This window comes from Malaya genurostris, chromosome 3 (genome assembly GCF_030247185.1).
Source record: "Malaya genurostris strain Urasoe2022 chromosome 3, Malgen_1.1, whole genome shotgun sequence".
In the NCBI taxonomy this organism is placed as follows: domain Eukaryota; kingdom Metazoa; phylum Arthropoda; class Insecta; order Diptera; family Culicidae; genus Malaya; species Malaya genurostris.
In genome coordinates this window covers 100,456,341-100,476,768 of record NC_080572.1, presented here as the reverse complement: position 1 = coordinate 100,476,768, position 20,428 = coordinate 100,456,341, and the positions used below count along the sequence as shown (strand labels likewise).

The following is a 20,428-nucleotide window of genomic DNA, read 5'->3' as shown; positions in this document are numbered from 1 at the left end:
CGGAACTATAATTGCAGACATCTATCGATCTGAGTGTCTCCAGAAGAGATTGCTGCCTTTATATAAGAATCATAGTACACCTTCACTGTTTAGGCCGGATTTAGCGTCGGCTCACTATGCCAAAACCACTCTCAATTGGCCTGCGGAAAAGGATATAAATTTCGTTGAGAAAAATATCAATAAACCAAATTGCCCTCAGCTTCGACCCATCGAACGTTACTGGGCAATTGTGAAGATGGTCTTCAAAAAGACTGGTAAGGCAGCTGGGAACATGCAGGAGTTCAAAAAAATTTGGGCTCAAGCGTCCAAAAAATGCGATGCAACACTTGTCCGGAACTTGATGAAGGGCGTTCGATTAAAAGTTCGATAATTCGTGAAGGAATAACTTAAATTTCATCCGGTTTTCATTATGCTCAAGTTTAACCTGGTACAAAAAAAAAAAAGGATCAATTTTTAGTTTGAATAAAATATTGTTTTTTATCATAATTTAAGAGAAAAATTTGTGGATAGCTTTTTTTCGATACACTCCTTATTCGTTAAACTCTGCGGCTCAACATAAGGCCCCTGCATGAGGAAACCCTGCCCGGCTATGGAATAAAGAAATCTCTGCGTGCGTTTTACTTATTTCAGATCATCATAGGGAAGCGTAAATCTTACTCCAAGTGACTCAATAGAACTTGGATTAGGATAAATGTAATATTAAATTTATAAATCAAACTTCCGACAAACTCATCGATAACAATATAATCAATTATTGAAGAATCAGAATATTTATAATTGCAAGACCAGCGCGCATCGCTGAGTCAAGGTTGAAATAATTATCAAAACCTGTTTTAATCCACCTAGTGGTGCAATGATGCCTTTCTCATATTACTAATAAAATTAAAAATATTACTGTGGAATTTGCAAAAACAACTCTTCATTGAATAGAAATAGGAAAGTTTGTTCGGACTTAATCTCACAAACTCTATAAATCCTGTTTATTCTGTAGTTCGGGAACCGAAAGAAGTATCCACAATAAATTTAGGAATTCCGTATGAAACTGTAAGACTTGAACCTATAAGTTTGTGAAAATCGATTTGGCCATCTTGAAGAAAAGTGAGTGAGATCCTTTTTGCAGTTTTAAATCACCATTCCTCTTCTTCCGAAACCAGATTCAGATGACCGGAATAGCCGAAGTTGGTTCGTTTGCCAGCAACAAATATGACCTCAAATTGGATCAGTTTTGAGTCTGGTTAAAGTCATTCTATATGGCGATTTGAAAACATTGATACTCATCGCTCTGTAACTGCGGAACCGGAAGTCGGATCCGGATGAAATTTTACAGTAGCTTTAAAGATAATATGAGCTTTAATTCAAATCAAGATATGTGAAAATCGGTTCAAGCATCGCAGAGAAATCGAAGTGAGTTCTGTTTTTTAAGTTTTTCTGCACCACTTTCGGTGCTTCCGGAACAGCTAACAAGCTCTGCAGACTAGAAGAATATATCAGACAGTTTTATGGGATTTGTACCTGTTTTTGACCATCGTTTTTGGAAAAATCCGAATGAAATTGGTAATTTTATACTTAACACGCTTTAGTTCCAGAACCGGAAGTCGGATCTGGATAAAATGTTCTAGAACTTTTTTGGAAACTATAAGACCTTTCATTAAATCTTAGTTTGTGAAAATCGGTTGAGCTGTTTCGGAGAAAATTGAATGCACACTTTTTCTCTATTTTTCACATATTACCAAGCAACTCTGGAACCGGAAGTCAGATCCAAATGAAATTCAATAGCAGGCTATGGGACCATAAGACGTTTTATTTGAATTTTAGTTTGTTAAAATCAGTTAAGCTATTTCTGAATAAGTGAGTGCATATTTTTGTTACATACAGGGTCCGCCAGCAAACTTTTTTTTAACTAGCGGTTATTTCGACATTGGTAACGTTAATGTCACTTCTGATTTGACAGAAATTTAGTTTTATCCTTCCGCTGAACGTAAATGGTTGTGTATAGGCTTGAGGAACGCGTGAAAATAGTGCCAACTGGGCTTGGCAACTCAGCTTGAAGCAGACGCCGATTTTTTCCAAAAAATCATCTTCTCGGATATGGCACATTTTTATCTCGACGGGTATGTTAATAAGCAAAATTGACACATCTGGGAGACAGAAAACCCGCACGTTATTATGGACAAGCCGATGCATCCTCAGAGAGTGACGGTTTGGTGCGGATTTTGGTCTGGCGGCATCATTGGGCCATTTTTCTTCGAAAATGAGGCAGGAGCCGCCGCCACGGTCAAGGGCGAGCGCTACCGCGCCATGATTAGCGATTGGTTCTTCCCGTTACTTGAAGAGAAAGACTTGGACACCATTTGGTTCCAACAAGACGGCGCTAAGTGCCACACAGCAAACGCTACGATCGATCTTCTGCGCACAGTCTTCGAAGATCGAATTATCAGTCGAAATTCGGGTGTTGTTTGGCCGCCGACCGTATAGCGTGAGCATTGCAAAAGTTGCCATGATAACACTTTGGGCAATCTTACATTTACCTAAACATTGAGCTAATCGCTCGTTAGTCTGGTTTATGTAAATGCACTTTAATTGATTTTACATAGGTTTCGACCCAAAATTAGCTGGTAACATCCGGTAAGAGTGTAGATCTACAAAAGATTCCTTTAGCGCTTACGTCGCTTATTTACTACCATTGCTTGATCATTGACCCCTACACAACTTTCAAACGACCTCAAATATGTTGCAAACGGTTCAGCCATTGATGCGGTCTGACGGTCCTACCTATACGATAAATAGGTGCTAGATAACATGAATTAGACCGGATAGGCGGTTTAATGCATAGGGCGCTGGTCTGAGAAGTTAGTTGTCGTAGGTTCAATCCCCGACATGGAAGGATTCTTAGTGCCAATAGGATCGTAGCACCAGCCATGCAATCAGTGGCGCATCTAGGGAGAGCGAAGGAGGCTCACTCGCACCGGGCGCAACGTTCTTAGGGGGGCGGCAAACCAATCCTTGAGGGGATCTTTTTATTGCCCAAATCATTTTTCCGGAGATGGAGTTCAGCTTTGTTTTTTTTTTCTCACTAAATCAACGATGGAGTCTGCAAATCTTATTTTACCCCGGGCGTCAAATTTCCTCGGTACGCCACTGCATGCAATGATTTCTGTACGCTATGAATCGGCTGCTAAGTCTGTTGAAACAGAAGGTCGAATTCCCCAAAAGGAATGATAATACCAAGGCTTTACTTTTAGATGACGTGAGTTACTTAATTTTGAAGTTTATGTACGAGTTTTGCCCTAGAAAATAAATTTATCTTTGCACAACAAATCATAACCCGTATAAGTATATGAACGCTGTTTTTATTTCCAGGCGACGAGATAGTTTCGATCAATGACGTGATGGTGATAGGAATGAGTCACACAGAAACTATTGCACTGTTCAAAAATATTAAGGAAGGACCGGTAATGTTAAAATTGGCCAGACGAAAGTAACTATTTTCATATTGATGAAAAAACTATAAATGAGTAATAACTTTTCTATCTATCTACTTTTAGGTATCAAAGAGCCAAATCCGTAGATAACTTGCCAAATTGAGCTGCACCATGGACAACAACACAACCTTTTTTAAATCCTTCAAAGTTTATCTTACTAGATGTCTTCCAACTTAGCTTCCCTACCACCCCAAATGATTTCACTCTAAAGCATTTTTGCGCTACCACACTCAGAAGCAAAAGGATCGACCGCAAGGTTATAGCACTCAATTCTAGTCACTTATGTGTACTTAAACTTAAAAAATGAACTTTTTGTATACCATTTGTCTCAATCTGTAAATCTACTAATTAAGACTATCATTAGTTAAGTTGTGTGATTAAAATATTGGGCCCTGAAATCGTAGACGAAAACAAAGGTTCTCGGTAAGATTTAGATGTAAATCACGTTTACGAAAGAATCAAAGATTATTCAGCAAGTGTGTACAAAACTTTATTGTTACAGTAAATAAAAGATTTCACTCTTTTGATTCCGCAATTACAGTTCATCAATTCCTTCTAGTTGAAGTAATCCCTGATCAGAGTTAACAATAGCACGAAGCGGCATTCCCGCATATGATTAAAATGCATTCAGGCAGTAACATTTTACTGTTACCTTGACGTAAATCAGCCTTCTTCGTTCTCGCGCTCACAGTCGGTCCCTTTAGCACTCACATGAATACGCCGCTTCTTGGCGTAATGATCAATTCGGTTCTCCAAACTTTCTGCGTGAAAAACGAAACATAACCATACTCAAACCATCTGTCTAACATAAATTAATTTCTCGAATCTTACCACACTTCTCGCGATCCATCAGCGGTATGTACTCTTTTCGCTGAACACCTTGTAATAAAATAGCAGTTTGGAGACTTGGCATGGGCTGGTTTTCAAACTGTTGGCCGTGTATTGTCTGCAGTGATTTCAGCATCTCCCGACACATGGTTGATCTAAGAATAATGAATGTTATCAATGTATCTGTGATTATATTACAGATTGAAATTTCATACTTGATGCTGCTGGAAGCCCACAGTCCTTGAAGCTCTGCAATGGTTCTGGAAAGACTCTCCTCTTCGTAGACCCAATCCCGAACCTCGGATTCTCCATCAACCTCATCATGATCACCATCGACAACTGGAGCGTTTTTGTCAAAGAGTTTTGGATCGAATGTCCCTTTTCGACGAAACTGGCATTCGTATAAATTCAAAGGCTGATCGTTTGCCAGACTGTACTGAGGTTTACGTGGATTTTCGTTCACATCGAGTAACCTCCTAATTATTTCGGAATCCTCTTTACCCTGTCCGACCAGAAGTAATATAGCCATGATACACCGAATCTGATGCCAAAGAAAAGCGTTTCCGCGAAGCTCGAAGTACAGCATATCGTAACCACTTTCTTCACTGTCCTTCCCCGATTCCCTAATGCAGGCACTGTAAACACGTCTAGTGAAGGTAACAACGCCGTTTCCAACATCCATTTTGCACAGATTTCGGAAATCATGTGACCCAATCAGATACCGACATGCCTCTTTCATTGTCTCCATGTTGAGGTCACCCCGTGGGAAAAAGTACCGATAGGTCCGGGATCGGCAATCAAACCGAGCACTGTAGTTGGGATTTACCATGGGCATCCAGGCGACACAGCGGATATCCTGCGGCAGCACTCGATTAAGCAACTGACAATAGTTGAGCTCATCGGTGATCGCTTCTGGTTGCAGTTGATTCTCGGGAGGAAATTTTGATCGCACGTCCAGGCTAACAACTTGATGGAATGCACTGACGCCCTTGTCAGTTCGACCACAACGATGATAGTTAGACGATTCCCGATTTTCAATCAGGCATACTCGAATCAATGCGTTGAATAAGTGGTGTTCTGTAAATTATGTATGAATAATGAGATTTGAAATTTTGAATTTTTAACACGCACACGCAAATTTCAACAGAAAATAATTCTGCCTACTCACCAATCGTATTAGCAGAATCCTCTTGTGTTGCGTAGCCCTGGTAGTCCCATCCTAGGTAGAAAAATCGTAGCAAAATGTGCCTTTTGTGACATCTAAGAAGGGTAATATGATCATATTACAACAGAAAAACAAATGTAATTGCGTAGGAAAATACTTCGAAAAATCAAATTTGCGATGCTTCTCATGATGTTTCGCAAATACCTCTTCCTTCGGTCCGGTTGCCTTCTGGATGATGTTCTTTAATTGAAAGTTTTGCGACTCAAGCTGGACGATTCTATCGACTAATTGCTGCAACAAAAAGCATTAAGTTTAGAAAATAAAAATTATCTATAATAGAAACAGGAACAAAATTGGCTTTGTAGTGAAATTTCCAGTACTTAATTATTGATCCAGGCTGCTATCCAAACATGGAATCATCCTTGAATTATTTTGATTAATGATATTCACCGATAGAATTTCGTTCTCAACAAAGTACAATAATTATTGCAACAATCAGGTAGATAAGTATACCAATAATAATACTAAAATGTATTTTACAATGTGTAGCCTATTTCAATTTTCCTGGGAGGATTTCGATATACTACAGTTCTAAGTAAATGCATTGCTGCTGTTGTATCTTACCTCATTCGAAAGTTGCTCAAGTTCCGCTCGGGTATGTCGTTTGGTTTTCTTAACAACTTGTACAGATAAATCCATCATCAATATGCTCAGTTCCGAAACTCAAAATGTAAACATTCTATATAACCACTAACGTGAATTCCCCGACTAAATCTTTTTCGTCCAATCGAACACTTGCCTTAAACTAACCACCAAAAATCGAACCCTCAACATTTTGCGCCACCTATTAGCAACTAGCAGCACTATCAGAAGCGCCACCTACATATGAAAAAAACGAGGTATTTCAATCTAACCACCAAAACTGAACCACAAAACTTATTTCTCATTCATACATACTTAATAAAGTCATTCTTTCCATCACTGATAACAGATATACAGGCTCACATATGGACTGTGTGTGAAATTTGATCAATCAGCGTGGCGAACACTTGCAGATGTCACCACGATCGACACAAGGTGCCACCACAGACTAACAGACATGACAGTATGAGTAAATTCTTATAAAAATAATTTTTCGTGATGCACTAGTTCCACCTATATTGTACTGCGCGAACTATTTACTATCGGTACACCCCTTGTGTTACGTAAAAGTTTTTTTACTAGTTGGTTTCCCCTCGTTTGTCAACACCGATCAGCTGCTTGCAGGGATGCCTGATTTCATCAAAATTTTTGAAAATGAATCGTCACAATAAATTATTGGATTACGTTGATAATATATTTAACTTTTTCGCGATGTTGGAAGGTAACCATTTATTTGATTCAACGTTGTTCATCTAGACTATTTTTTATTGTGTTGGTAGTTTTCACCCGAAATTAAGTGGCGGCAGACCAGAAGCAAGTAAATATTGTAACAAAACGGGTTCGATTTTGTATTGCGTTGGAGGATGAGAAGTAGGCATAATTCTGTATATAGTTTTGGCAATATGTATTAAATCTGTATCCTGTATGAAATTCGCATGGACGTATACAAATCAATACATTACAGGTAATTCTACATGAATGGCAACTCTGTTGGTAAATGAAAAAAGGCGGGCGGGTAATGTCAGAGACATAACTGGATGTCGTCAATACGAAAACAAATGACATGTTCCTTAACACTCCCGAATATCAATTAGTTGATCAATTGTATGAATTATGCAAGCATTCCCCTTTTTCACATTTTTCGCAAAAACAAAGAAGGCTTCAGTTAATCTCGATTACTGTGAATTTCACACAGCGAAAAGTGCACAAATCAAATCAAACAGTTCTAGATTTGCACTAAACTGAGGATATTTACCTTCGATTTGCGAACAACAAATCCTAATAATTCTTCAAAAAACTTGTAAAACCATTAGAACGGCTGATTCTGTGTGATGCTCTCCACCGTTGTCCTCTTTTCGTTGTTTTTTCACCAATGCAAACGACTGACAGCTGTGACGTAATCGCTTTTGTCGGAAGCGAAATTAGCTTTGCAAACAACACACAATACATCTGAAAGCAGTGGCGATAGAATCCAAACTGATCCAAATTTTGTTGAGAGGTTTCTTTTTACGTGATTTCGTCTGTAGCTTTTTCACTAATGGCTATAAAAATAGCAGCATATAGAATTTTAATTTCGATTACTCCATTTCGGATTTGCATTTCATTGAAAGAAACTATCATAACTATAATTTTCGATTCAATTGGCAGTTAGATTATATAAATCCTTTCACAGATCACTGAGTTAAAGTTAAGCTTTAAAAATACGAGAAAGGTAAACGCGCCCTATGAATTATCCTCTTTGATACTCGTTTACACCAAACATTTCAGAAAAGTTTAATTTTGAATTATTTGAGATTATGTCACACAACTGAAAATTGTATCATAAAATTGTCATCATATTTCCGATGGCATGTAGTAAAAATTATGTTGATTCGTTAGATACAACAAGATATATTCACGATCGAAAACTTATCACTCTCTCAGAGGGTAAATTTTGAAAAGGCACCCCATAGTAAAGTAAGTCGTATTCACGACAAAAATAAACACAGTATAGATAACAGACAGGATGTTTTTGATAGGGTAACGTGGCGCCATCATGACACATGTGAGTACTGTCCCAAATAAAGGAATATTCGAAATGACCGTTAAAATGATTGAAGAATCTAATTTGAGTGTCCTGTCTGTTAGTCTGTGGTGCCACCACGATTTGAGTGCCGCTTTCACATTAGCCCACAATTTGTTGGTGCAACATTCACTTCACGCTAGATTTTGGATTTGCTGTTGATTAAAATGACAAGTTTATTTTTGTTCTATTCCTATCGAATTCTCGTGTGAATTATGCGACATGGGAATAAAGTTGTTTTTAACACTTAGGGAAATCGTGTGATAAGCGGTCCTTACACGAGAATTATTTTTGTCATTTTTAATGATGACTAAGTAATGATGTATTTCAAATTTGTTAGAAAACTCGTCATTACTGCACCATACACGTTCATTAAAATGATATTACTTTTTAGTAATGACGTTTTTAATGACTCGTGTAAGGGCCGCTATAAGTGTTAAAATTGTTGTGGGAATATTTCTATAACAGGCAGGAGAATTTTGTTATCGTTCCGGAACGTAGTGGAACGTAGTGGAACGTTTTGAAAGATCGCGGCGAACAGTAGAGTAGGTGGCAGTAGTAACATTTAAAATTCACCAATGACGTATATATATATAAATATATATATATATATATATATATATATATATATATATATATATATATATATATATATATATATATATATATATATATATATATATATATATATATATATATATATATATATATATATATATATATATATATATATATATATATATATATATATATATATATATATATATATATATATATATATATATATATATATATATATATATATATATATATATATATATATATATATATATATATATATATATATATATATATATATATATATATATATATATATATATATATATATATAATATACTCTCCTACCCAGTACTTGAGAGAAAAATAGGGATAAAGCGAGAAGAGTGGAGTTCGATTAACAAAGAGGATGTTTAGATAAAAGTGTTCGTTCGTAAGGCGGCTACAATAGGAACATGTTCGGTGTACGCTGTACCAACTCAGTGCTGTTGTAGAACTGTGTCTACCACAGCTTAGGGCAACAGAAATCGCACACGCATTCCGAATAATTGAATATGCAGAATTCTTCGGTGGATAGAGATTTACTAATAATAATCTTAAAAGATTTTTTCTGCACAATAGAAATGGGTCTAACTGATTTTTTCTAATTAGCTTACATATCTTTGAATCCGAAAAACATAAGGTCATCTGGCCAGTTTTACATTATAGAATATTTGAATGGTATGCCAGAGAGTAAGCTGATGGGCCGATAGCTCTTGGAAAAGGAAGGATCTTTCTCCGGTTTCTGAACTGGGATAGCTTTAGCTAACTTCTACATTGAAGGAAAGTAGCCAAGCTCCCAGCACCTGAGCGAACACACAAATGTTTCAGCTCAATGTTGATTGTGTTGTCGAAACCGGGGGCCTTCATATTTTTGGGTTTTATTCACAATAGCCATCAGCTCATTCTCAGTGACTCTACTTTCCTCAGGAACCAAGCTGTCTGATTGGTCAACCTCAGCTACGCTATCAGCAACGGATCTTTCATGTGGACTAACAATGTTGAGTCCTAAATCGTGAGAACACACAAACTGCTGACCTAGCGCATTTGCCTTCTCTACTGGTGTGATTAAAGGTATTCCTTCAGCTGCGTCCTGGGGTGACATCAGAGGAGGAATAGGCTTCGGTTTTTCTTAAGCACCTTCGTTAAGGACCAGAAGGCTTTGAATGTGGGAGAATTTCTCGAAGCTTTTGCTGGAGGTTCCTGTTGCGAAGCTCAGATATCCTTTCCTGGATTATCCTAGTTAAGTTGTTATAAGAGGTCTTCTTATCTAGGATGCCAGTTCGTTGATACTGCCTCGGATGAGTTTTTTGGTGACACTGTCAATTTGAAGAGAGGAACTCGGCATATGTTGTACTGGAACCGTCCTATCACGAGCGACTGTGATTGAATGCTGGAAGAAAGATAGGGCCGCATCGATTTCCATCGGGGAATCTAGTGGCAAATCGATATTAATAAGTTGGTCGGCGATTTGTTTAAATTGGACCCAGTCGGTGCGATAATAGTTCCTCCGAGGTTGAATAGGCACTGTTTCTGGTGAAGATCCCAACGTCAATATTACTGGAAAGTGGTCAGAAGAGAGCTCGTTGAAGACAACCGGAGAGCTGTCTATGGCGATATTGCTGATGAATATATCCAAAATGGAATGAACTCCCGATCTGGAAAGTCGCGTTGGTTGATCCAGAGCGAGGATGTTGTATTGTCCAGCTTCGTAATCTACGGCAAGTACGAATCCGTTTCGATTCTGTCTTTTGTTTCCCCACAGCTCATGCCGTGCGTTCAGGTCCCCAGCAATGATGAATTTGTTCTGTCGTCGAGTGAGCATAGCCAAATCTCGCTTCAATGATGCACACGTACCATCTCGAAGATTTGTTTGTTTGGGGCAATGATGATGATGGGTCCCATCGTCGTTGTAATCTCAATTCCGATGGCTTCTATAAGTTGCAATTTAAAGGCTGACAGAAGCCTATGCTGAATGGATCGTTTAATGGCAATGGCAACTCCCCCTCCTCTGGTAGTTGTCCTGTCGAGCCTGTGAATCCTGTAATTGGAAATAAAAAGGCGGGTGGGTAATGTCAGAGACATAACTGGATGTCGTGAATACGAAAACAACGGACATGTTCCTTAACACTTCCGAATATCAATTGTATGAATTATGCACGCATTCCCCTTTTTCACATTTTTCGCAAAAACAAAGAAAGCTTTACTTGATCTCGATTACTGTGAATTTCACACAGCGAAAAGTGCACAAATCTAAGCAAACTGTTCTTGATTTGCAGTAAACTGAGGATATTTCCCTACGATTTGCAAACAACAAATCCTAATAGTTCTTTGGAAAACTTTTAGAGCCATTAGAACGGCTGATCTTGTGCAATGATCTCCACCGTTGTTTTTTTTCCCAATGCTAATGACTGGCAGCTGTGACGTAATCGCTCTTGTCGAAAGCTTGCAGACGACACAAAACACATCTGCTCGCAGTGGCGATAGAATCCAAACTGATTCAATTTTTGTTAAGAGATTTCCTTTTATGTGATTTCGTTTGTAGCTTTTTCACTAATGGGCGGACCTAACGGCTATAAAAAATAGCCGCATATAGAATTTTAATGTCGATTATTTCATTTCGGATTTGCATAATTTATTGAAAGAAACTATCAATATGCTGTAGGGATTCGTTTCTAGCATTCAGAAGGACCAAATTGAGGAACTCACTGCGATATTCACCACTTTTCGGAACATTTTTCTCGGACGATTTGTTGTACAGCAGCAGATATTTTGTTCTCTTCCTCAGAACGCGTTCTGATTGGCTGGTGTTGACATGGGTCAAATGAGATAGGTTTTTCAATAGTGTACTATTGAAATACTTCAATACTTTTGCTATACACGTTTAAGTTGAAAAATTTCGATTCTATTGGTAGTTAGATTATATAAATCATTCCACAGATCACTGAGCTATGAGCTTTCAAAATACGAGAAAGGCAAACGCGCCATATGAATTATCCTCTTTGATACTCGTTTATACCAAACATTTCAGAAAAGTTGAATTTTGAACTATTTGAGATTATGCCACACAACTGAAAATTTTATCATAAAATTGTGATCATATTTCCGATGGCATGTAGCAAAAATTATGTTGATTCGTTAGATACAACAAGAGATATTCACGATCAAAAACTTATCACTCTCTCAGAGGGTAAATTTTGAAAAGGCACCCCATAGTAAAGTAAGTCGTATTCACGACAAAATAGAAATTTCAGGTTTAAGATGAGTTTCAGTTAAAATAGCAATATCGGCATTCTTCTCTTGAAGAAAGTCGGACAATTCAGCAGTTTTGCTCCTGAGTGAGCAAGCATTCCAATTTACTATAACCAACTCATTATATTGCATATTCGATGATGAATTTGCCTAAGGCGTTGATTTGATCTAACCGCGTTCTGCAGTTTCGTAGTTTTGTTGTCATTGTTTCAAAAATGACGATCAGTTGTTCAGCAGAAAATAAATCACCAGAGTCATCCTTTGCTTGTGGTTGATTATTGCCCCATCCAGGAGGGATTCTTGAGGAAGATTTTTTTTTGTGATCCAGCGGCTGAATCTTTTGTATTGCTGCGAGGAAGTGGCGGCAAATTCGGATTATCCCTCTTCGGCGGGAGCGGTGGGAAATTAACTTCATCCTTCTGTGGAACATTCTTGCGCGTTGATTGTTTACGGGACGCCTGTTGTCGAATTTTTGTGAACTCAGCACGTTTGGGACACGATTTGCTAGTAGATGGATGGTCGCCATCACAGTTCACGCATTTTACAGCGATGTCATCTAGTAGGCAATCGTTGGTATTGTGTGGTTCGGCATATTTCCCGCACCGACTTTTCATGTGGCAATTCCTCGCTCCATGGCCGTAGTTCAAACAGTTCGTGCACTGTGTGACATCCCGATGTACCGGTTTTATACTTTTGCCATTCGATGATTATATGAAATAATTATTTTATGGTTTTCAGTTGACTCATGGTGATGGAGCCCTTCTCCAGATGAACCAACTAGAGTTGATCTCGATACTTTTAGTCCGTGATTCAATTTTTGTGAGGAGGTTTCTTCTTATGTGATTTCGTTTGTAGCTTTTTCACTAATGGGCGGTCCTAACGGCTATAAAAATATCCGCATACAGAATTTTAATGTCGACTATTTCATTTCGGATTTGCATTTCATTGAAAGAAACTATCAGGGTGCTGTACGGGATTCATTCCTGCCTTTCATAAGGACCAAATTGTGGAACTCACTACGATATTAAACACTGTTCGGAACATTTTCCTCGAACGATTTGTTGTACAGCAGCAGATATTTTGTTCTCTTCCTCAGAACGCGTTCTGATTGGCTGGTGTTGACATGGGTTAAATGAGACAGGTTTTTCAATAGTGTACTATTGAAATACTTCAATGCTTTTGCTATACACGTTTAAGTTGAAAAATTTCGATTCTATTGGTAGTTAGATTATATAAATCCTTTCACAGATCACTGAGCTATGAGCTTTAAAAATACGAGAAAGGCAAACGCGCCTTATGAATTATCCTCTTTGATACTCGTTTATACCAAACATTTCAGAAAAGTTTAATTTTGAATTATTTGAGATTATTTCACAAAACTGAAAATTTTATCATAAAATTGTGATCATATTTCCGATGGCATGTAGCAAAAATTATGTTGATTCGTTAGATACAACAAGAGATATTCACGATCAAAAACTTATCACTCTCTCAGAGGGTAAATTTTGAAAAGGCACCCCATAGTAAAGTAAGTCGTATTCACGACAAAATAAAAAAACTTATCATCAAGTTCAGCCAGTTAGCAGTGAATATAGAGCATCACTCCTCCTTTATCCGGGCTTGTGACCGGCAGATACTATTTTCAATACCATTTGGATAATACACTTCCTACCTATAGGACATTGTACTGTCGTGAATACGACTTTCTTTACTATGGGGCGCCTTTTCAAAATTTACCCTGTACAAGAATGGGCTGAACTGTATCGCGAATAACTTTTTTTTTTATGTAATTAACCCAACAACATAATTTTGATGTGGAACACATCTTTATTTTCTATATAGTGGTGCAAATCAGAAACCCAAGAAAAATACACGTAGAAATGTGGTCAGGTTTTAAACACTTACAGCTCAGTCTATTTTGTATCAATTATTAATATTATTTCATTATTTTATTGGAAATATTTCTAAGATTCGATTCGAATGTATCAAGCCACGTATTTTCAATTATAAATGATTGAAGTTTTGGTTAGTAGTGAGCAGTGTCGTATTTTTTCTACTAAAAATGCCCGGCATATCGGCAATGCCATAGACGACGATTTTGAAGTAGTAAGTGATATAGCAAAACGAAAGTATCGCTCTGATTAGGCAATCGATGCAAAAGCGAAACTGTTGGAAGCACGCGAATCTATGAATAGAAGCGAAATTATAGCGTTTCAGTTCTACGCGTAGCATGCTAGTGGTAGGTTGTTGATAGACAGCAAGACAAAAAGTGCCATAAAGCGATTTGAAGCTTTAATTGGTATGCTCTGATTTTGTGTCATGCAAGCTCGGATGAAATCCCATGTTATGTCGTTTCGCCTGAAAAATTGACAACTACCCCAGGGTAAATGTTGAGTACGTAAGATTAATTTCTAATTTATATAAGATGAATTCGATTGATAATGAGAAATAGTTTATCGCTTCAACCGAAATCGCAGAATGGTAGAGAAACCTAACGCTATAAAAATAACTGCTTGCATACAAAACTTGAACACAAGCTTGGCGAAGAGAAGCTTAAATATCAAAATCGTATCGCAATTATGTAAAAACTACAAGGATCAGCCCCATGGGGTTGTTCGAGCCGTTGATGTGGAACAATGCAACCAAAATTTCTAATGATCTACAATCAAACAGTTCAATCAATCGTCACACTTTTGAATTCGCAAATGCATGAGAGTCTGCTTAGATTGAACTTTATTAGGAACCAAAACCGAACACGCGAACCCAGAATATAGACTTTATTTGTCGTGATTTGTATTTGTTTTGTAGCCGACGAAATTACACCAATAGCCCAAATGTATGCAATTATATGTTTGTACACGACGATACGGATATCGATATTTAAACTTGCGATACGGATATCGATATTTAAGCTTCTCTTCACCAAGCTTGTGGTCAAGTTTTGTATGCAAGCAGTTATTGTCGTGAATACGACTTACTTTACTATGGGGTGCCTTTTCAAAATTTACCCTCTGAGAGAGTGATAAGTTTTTGATCGTGAATATCTCTTGTTGTATCTAACGAATCAACATAATTTTTGCTACATGCCATCGGAAATATGATCACAATTTTATGATAAAATTTTCAGTTGTGTGACATAATCTCAAATAGTTCAAAATTAAACTTTTCTGAAATGTTTGGTATAAACGAGTATCAAAGAGGATAATTCATATGGCGCGTTTGCCTTTCTCGTATTTTGAAAGCTCATAGCTCAGTGATCTGTGGAAGGATTTATATAATCTAACTACCAATAGAATCGAAATTTTTCAACTTAAACGTGTATAGCAAGAGCATTGAAGTATTTCAATAGTACACTATTGAAAAACCTATCTCATTTGACCCATGTCAACACCAGCCAATCAGAACGCGTTCTGAGGAAGAGAAGAAAATAGCTGCTGCTGTACAACAAATCGTTCAAGAAAAATGTTTCCAAAAGTGGTGAATATCGTAGTTAGTTCCTCAATTTGGTCCTTCTGAATGCTAGAAACGAATCCCTACAGCATATTGATAGTCTCTTTCAATAAATTATGCAAATCCGAAATGAAATAATCGACATTGAAATTCTATATGCGGCTATTTTTATAGCCGTTATGACCGCCCATTAGTGAAAAAGCTACAAACGAAATCACATAAAAGGAAATCTCTTAACAAAAATTGAATCAGTTTGGATTCTATGGCCACTGCGAGCAGATGTGTTTTGTGTCGTCTGCACAGCTAGTTTCGCTTTCGACAAGAGCGATTACGTCACAGCTGCCAGTCATTTCGATGGATGAAAAAGCAACGTTGGAGAGCATTATAAAAAATCAGCCGTTCTAATGGCTCTAAAATTTTTCTAAAGAACTATTACGATTTGTTCTTCGCAAATCGCAGGTAATTATCCTCAGTTTAGTGCAAATCAAGAACAATTTGGTTAGATTTGTGCACTTTTCGCTGTGTGAAATTCACAGTAATCGAGATCAAGTGAAGCCTTTTTTTGCGAAAAATGTTCCGAGTTTAATATCGTAGAGAATTACGCAATTTGACCCTTCTGAATGTTGGAAATGAATCCCTACAGCATATTGATAGTTTTTTTTCAATAAATTATGCAAATCCGAAATGAAATAATCGACATTGAAATTCTATATGCGGCTATTTTTATAGCCGTTAGGACCGCCCATTAGTGAAAAAGCTACAAACGAAATCACACAAAAGGAAATCTCTTAACAAAAATTGAATCAGTTTGGATTCTATCGCCACTGCGAGCAGATGTGTTTTGTGTCGTCTGCACAGCTAGTTTCGCTTTCGACAAGAGCGATTACGTCACAGTTGCCAGTCATTTCGATGGATGAAAAAGCAACGTTGGAGAGCATTATAAAAAATCAGCCGTTCTAATGGCTCTAAAATTTTTCTAAAGAACTATTAGGATTTGTTTTTCGCAAATCGCAGGTAATTATCCTCAGTTTAGTGCAAATCAAGAACAATTTGGTTAGATTTGTGCACTTTTCGCTGTGTGAAATTCACAGTAATCGAGATCAAGTGAAGCCTTTTTTTGCGAAAAATGTTCCGAGTTTAATATCGTAGAGAATTACGCAATTTGACCCTTCTGAATGTTGGAAATGAATCCCTACAGCATATTGATAGTTTTTTTTCAATAAATTATGCAAATCCGAAATGAAATAATCGACATTGAAATTCTATATGCGGCTATTTTTATAGCCGTTAGGACCGCCCATTAGTGAAAAAGCTACAAACGAAATCACATAAAAGGAAATCTCTTAACAAAAATTGAATCAGTTTGGATTCTATGGCCACTGCGAGCAGATGTGTTTTGTGTCGTCTGCACAGCTAGTTTCGCTTTCGACAAGAGCGATTACGTCACAGCTGCCAGTCATTTCGATGGATGAAAAAGCAACGTTGGAGTAGAGGCGTGCAAAACAGCTCATTTTGGTGAACAGCTCCGAACCGATCAGCTCACCAAAGTGAATCGATTCGATGTATCAGCTCATCAGCTCTTTTATTTTGAACTAAAGGTTCATTTTGTGCGCCGTTTTTCTTATGCACCGATTTTTTTCAAATGCATGATCGAAATTGAATCATTGATTTGCAATGATGCAATGAATGCCATGCGAAATAATTTATCTTTAATTGATGTCGACTAAATTGAATCTCTTAGAGAGCCGAAGATCCGATCAGCTCGTAGCGTGTTCTCTGCGTCATAATGCAGTGAACTGGGTAGCAAAAGAGTGAGCTAGTGAGCTGCGGTTCTTTTGAAAAGAGCTGTGAGCTGTCAGCTCACTTCAATGATTCGATTCACTGGAACAGCTCAGGAGCGAATTGCCCATCTCTAAGTTGGAGAGCATTATAAAAAATCAGCCGTTCTAATGGCTCTAAAATTTTTCTAAAGAACTATTAGGATTTGTTCTTCGCAAATCGCAGGTAATTATCCTCAGTTTAGTGCAAATCAAGAACAATTTGGTTAGATTTGTGCACTTTTCGCTGTGTGAAATTCACAGTAATCGAGATCAAGTGAAGCCTTTTTTTGAGAAAAATGTTCCGAGTTTAATATCGTAGAGAATTCCGCAATTTGACCCTTCTGAATGCTGGAAATTAATCCCTACAGCATATTGATAGTTTTTTTCAAAAAATTTTGCAAATCCGAAATGAAATAATCGACATAAAAATTCTGTATGCGGCTATTTTTATAGCCGTTAGGACCGCCCATTAGTGGAAAAGCTACAAACGAAATCAAATAAAAGGAAATCTCTTAACAAAAATTGAATCAGTTTGGATTCTATCGCCACTGCGAGCAGATGTGTTTTGTGTCGTCTGCACAGCTAGTTTCGCTTTCGACAAGAGCGATTACGTCACAGCTGCCAGTCATTTCGATGGATGAAAAAGCAACGTTGGAGAGCATTATAAAAAATCAGCCGTTCTAATGGCTCTAAAATTTTTCTAAAGAACTATTAGGATTTGTTTTTCGCAAATCGCAGGTAATTATCCTCAGTTTAGTGCAAATCAAGAACAATTTGGTTAGATTTGTGCACTTTTCGCTGTGTGAAATTCACAGTAATCGAGATCAAGTGAAGCCTTTTTTTGCGAAAAATGTTCCGAGTTTAATATCGTAGAGAATTACGCAATTTGACCCTTCTGAATGCTGGAAATGAATCCCTACAGCATATTGATAGTTTTTTTTCAATAAATTATGCAAATCCGAAATGAAATAATCGACATAAAAATTCTGTATGCGGCTATTTTTATAGCCGTTAGGACCGCCCATTAGTGAAAAAGCTACAAACGAAATCACATAAAGGAAACTCTTAACAAAAATTGAATCAGTTTGGATTCTATCGCCACTGCGAGCAGATGTGTTTTGTGTCGTCTGCACAGCTAGTTTCGCTTTCGACAAGAGCGATTACGTCACAGCTGCCAGTCATTTCGATGGATGAAAAAGCAACGTTGGAGAGCATTATAAAAAATCAGCCGTTCTAATGGCTCTAAAATTTTTCTAAAGAACTATTAGGATTTGTTTTTCGCAAACCGCAGGTAATTATCCTCAGTTTAGTGCAAATCAAGAACAATTTGGTTAGATTTGTGCACTTTTCGCTGTGTGAAATTCACAGTAATCGAGATCAAGTGAAGCTTTTTTTTGCGAAAAATGTTCCGAGTTTAATATCGTAGAGAATTACGCAATTTGTCCCTTCTGAATGCTGGAAATGAATCCCTACAGCATATTGATAGTTTTTTTTTTCAATAAATTTGCAAATGCGAAATAAAATAATCGACATTAATATTCTGTATGCGACTATTTTTATAGCCGTTAGGACCGCCCATTAGTGAAAATGCTACAAACGAAATCACGTAAAAGAAAGCTCCTAACAAAAATCTAATCAGTTTGGATTCTATCGCCAATGCGAGCAGATGTATTTTGTGCCGTTTGCAAAGCTAGTTTCGCTTCCGATAAGAGTGATTACGTCACAGCTGCCAGTCATTTCGATGGATGAATAAGCATCGTTGGAAAGCATTATAAAAAATCAGCCGTTCTAATGGCTCTAAAAGTTTTCTGAAGAACTATTAGGATGTGTTGTTCGCAAATCGAAAGAAAATATCCTCAGTTTCTTTCCACCAGCAGCAGTTAAACTTTCCACCAGCAGCGAGAGAGAATGCACCTTCTGCGTGGTTAATAAAAACCTCAAACGCTCAGGTCGCATCTCTCATTCGCTTGCTGGCCATCGAGGCGAGAGGACCTTAACCAGCAGCAGCAGCGAGAGTTAACCAGCAGCGACGGAGAATGCACCTTCTGCGTGGTTAATAAAAACCTCAAACGCTCAGGTCACATCTCTCATTCGCTTGCTGGCCATCGAGGCGAGAGGACCTTAACCAGCAGCAGCAGCGAGAGTTAACCAGCAGCGACGGAGAATGCACCTTCTGCGTGGTTAATAAAAACCTCAAACGCTCAGGTCGCATCTCTCATTCGCTTGCTGGCCATCGAGGCGAGAGGACCAGCCAGCAGCAGCAGCGAGAGTTAACCAGCAGCGACGGAGAATGCACCTTCTGCGTGGTTAATAAAAACCTCAAACGCTCAGGTCGCATCTCTCATTCGCTTGCTGGCCATCGAGGCGAGAGGACCTTAACCAGCAGCAGCAGCGAGAGTTAACCAGCAGCGACGGAGAATGCACCTTCTGCGTGGTTAATAAAAACCTCAAACGCTCAGGTCGCATCTCTCATTCGCTTGCTGGCCATCGAGGCGAGAGGACCTTAACCAGCAGCAGCAGCGAGAGTTAACCAGCAGCGACGGAGAATGCACCTTCTGCGTGGTTAATAAAAACCTCAAACGCTCAGGTCGCATCTCTCATTCGCTTGCTGGCCATCGAGGCGAGAGGACCTTAACCAGCAGCAGCAGCGAGAGTTAACCAGCAGCGACGGAGAATGCACCTTCTGCGTGGTTAATAAAAACCTCAAACGCTCAGGTCGCATCTCTCATTCGCTTGCTGGCCATCGAGGCGAGAGGACCTTAACCAGCAGCAGCAGCGAGAGTTAACCAGCAGCGACGGAGAATGCACCTTCTGCGTGGTTAATAAAAACCTCAAACGCTCAGGTCGCATCTCTCATTCGCTTGCTGGCCATCGAGGCGAGAGGACCTTAACCAGCAGCAGCAGCGAGAGTTAACCAGCAGCGACGGAGAATGCACCTTCTGCGTGGTTAATAAAAACCTCAAACGCTCAGGTCGCATCTCTCATTCGCTTGCTGGCCATCGAGGCGAGAGGACCAGCCAGCAGCAGCAGCGGGAGTTAAACTTTCCACCAGCAGCGACGGAGAATGCACCTTCTGCGTGGTTAATAAAAACCTCAAACGCTCAGGTCGCATCTCTCATTCGCTTGCTGG

At 38.4% G+C, this 20,428-nt stretch overlaps 2 protein-coding genes across 4 annotated transcripts in view; one reads left to right on the top strand and one right to left on the bottom strand.

The window, feature by feature from the left end:
* LOC131437810 (uncharacterized) overlaps positions 1 to 4,017 on the top strand; it is a 219,838-nt gene extending 215,821 nt beyond the window's left edge. For all 3 annotated transcript variants that reach the window (XM_058607397.1, XM_058607398.1, XM_058607399.1), the window contains 2 exons: positions 3,361 to 3,478; positions 3,546 to 4,017. In XM_058607397.1, the coding sequence (XP_058463380.1) occupies positions 3,361 to 3,478; positions 3,546 to 3,585 (158 nt within the window). In that variant the 3' untranslated portion in view covers positions 3,586 to 4,017. The remainder of the gene's footprint in view (positions 1 to 3,360; positions 3,479 to 3,545) is intronic.
* LOC131437811 (tRNA pseudouridine(38/39) synthase) lies at positions 3,948 to 6,235 on the bottom strand. Its single transcript, XM_058607400.1, has 6 exons — positions 6,100 to 6,235; positions 5,633 to 5,766; positions 5,479 to 5,570; positions 4,526 to 5,387; positions 4,314 to 4,465; positions 3,948 to 4,243 (listed from the first exon to the last, which is right to left on the bottom strand). Exons 1-6 carry the CDS (start codon positions 6,175 to 6,177, stop codon positions 4,146 to 4,148), a joined length of 1,416 nt encoding a protein of 471 aa, XP_058463383.1. The 5' UTR covers positions 6,178 to 6,235; the 3' UTR covers positions 3,948 to 4,145.
* Between the last annotated feature and the right edge of the window lie 14,193 nt (positions 6,236 to 20,428).

Coding starts and splice junctions, on each gene's coding strand:
- LOC131437811 (XM_058607400.1), bottom strand. CDS start 6,177: ATGATGGATTTATCTGTACAAGTTGTTAAGAAAACCAAACGACATACC. Junction 4,466..4,525: donor TGGGCTTCCAGCAGCATCAA/GTATGAAATTTC, acceptor CATTATTCTTAG/ATCAACCATGTGTCGGGAGA. Junction 4,244..4,313: donor GATGGATCGCGAGAAGTGTG/GTAAGATTCGAG, acceptor TTTTTCACGCAG/AAAGTTTGGAGAACCGAATT.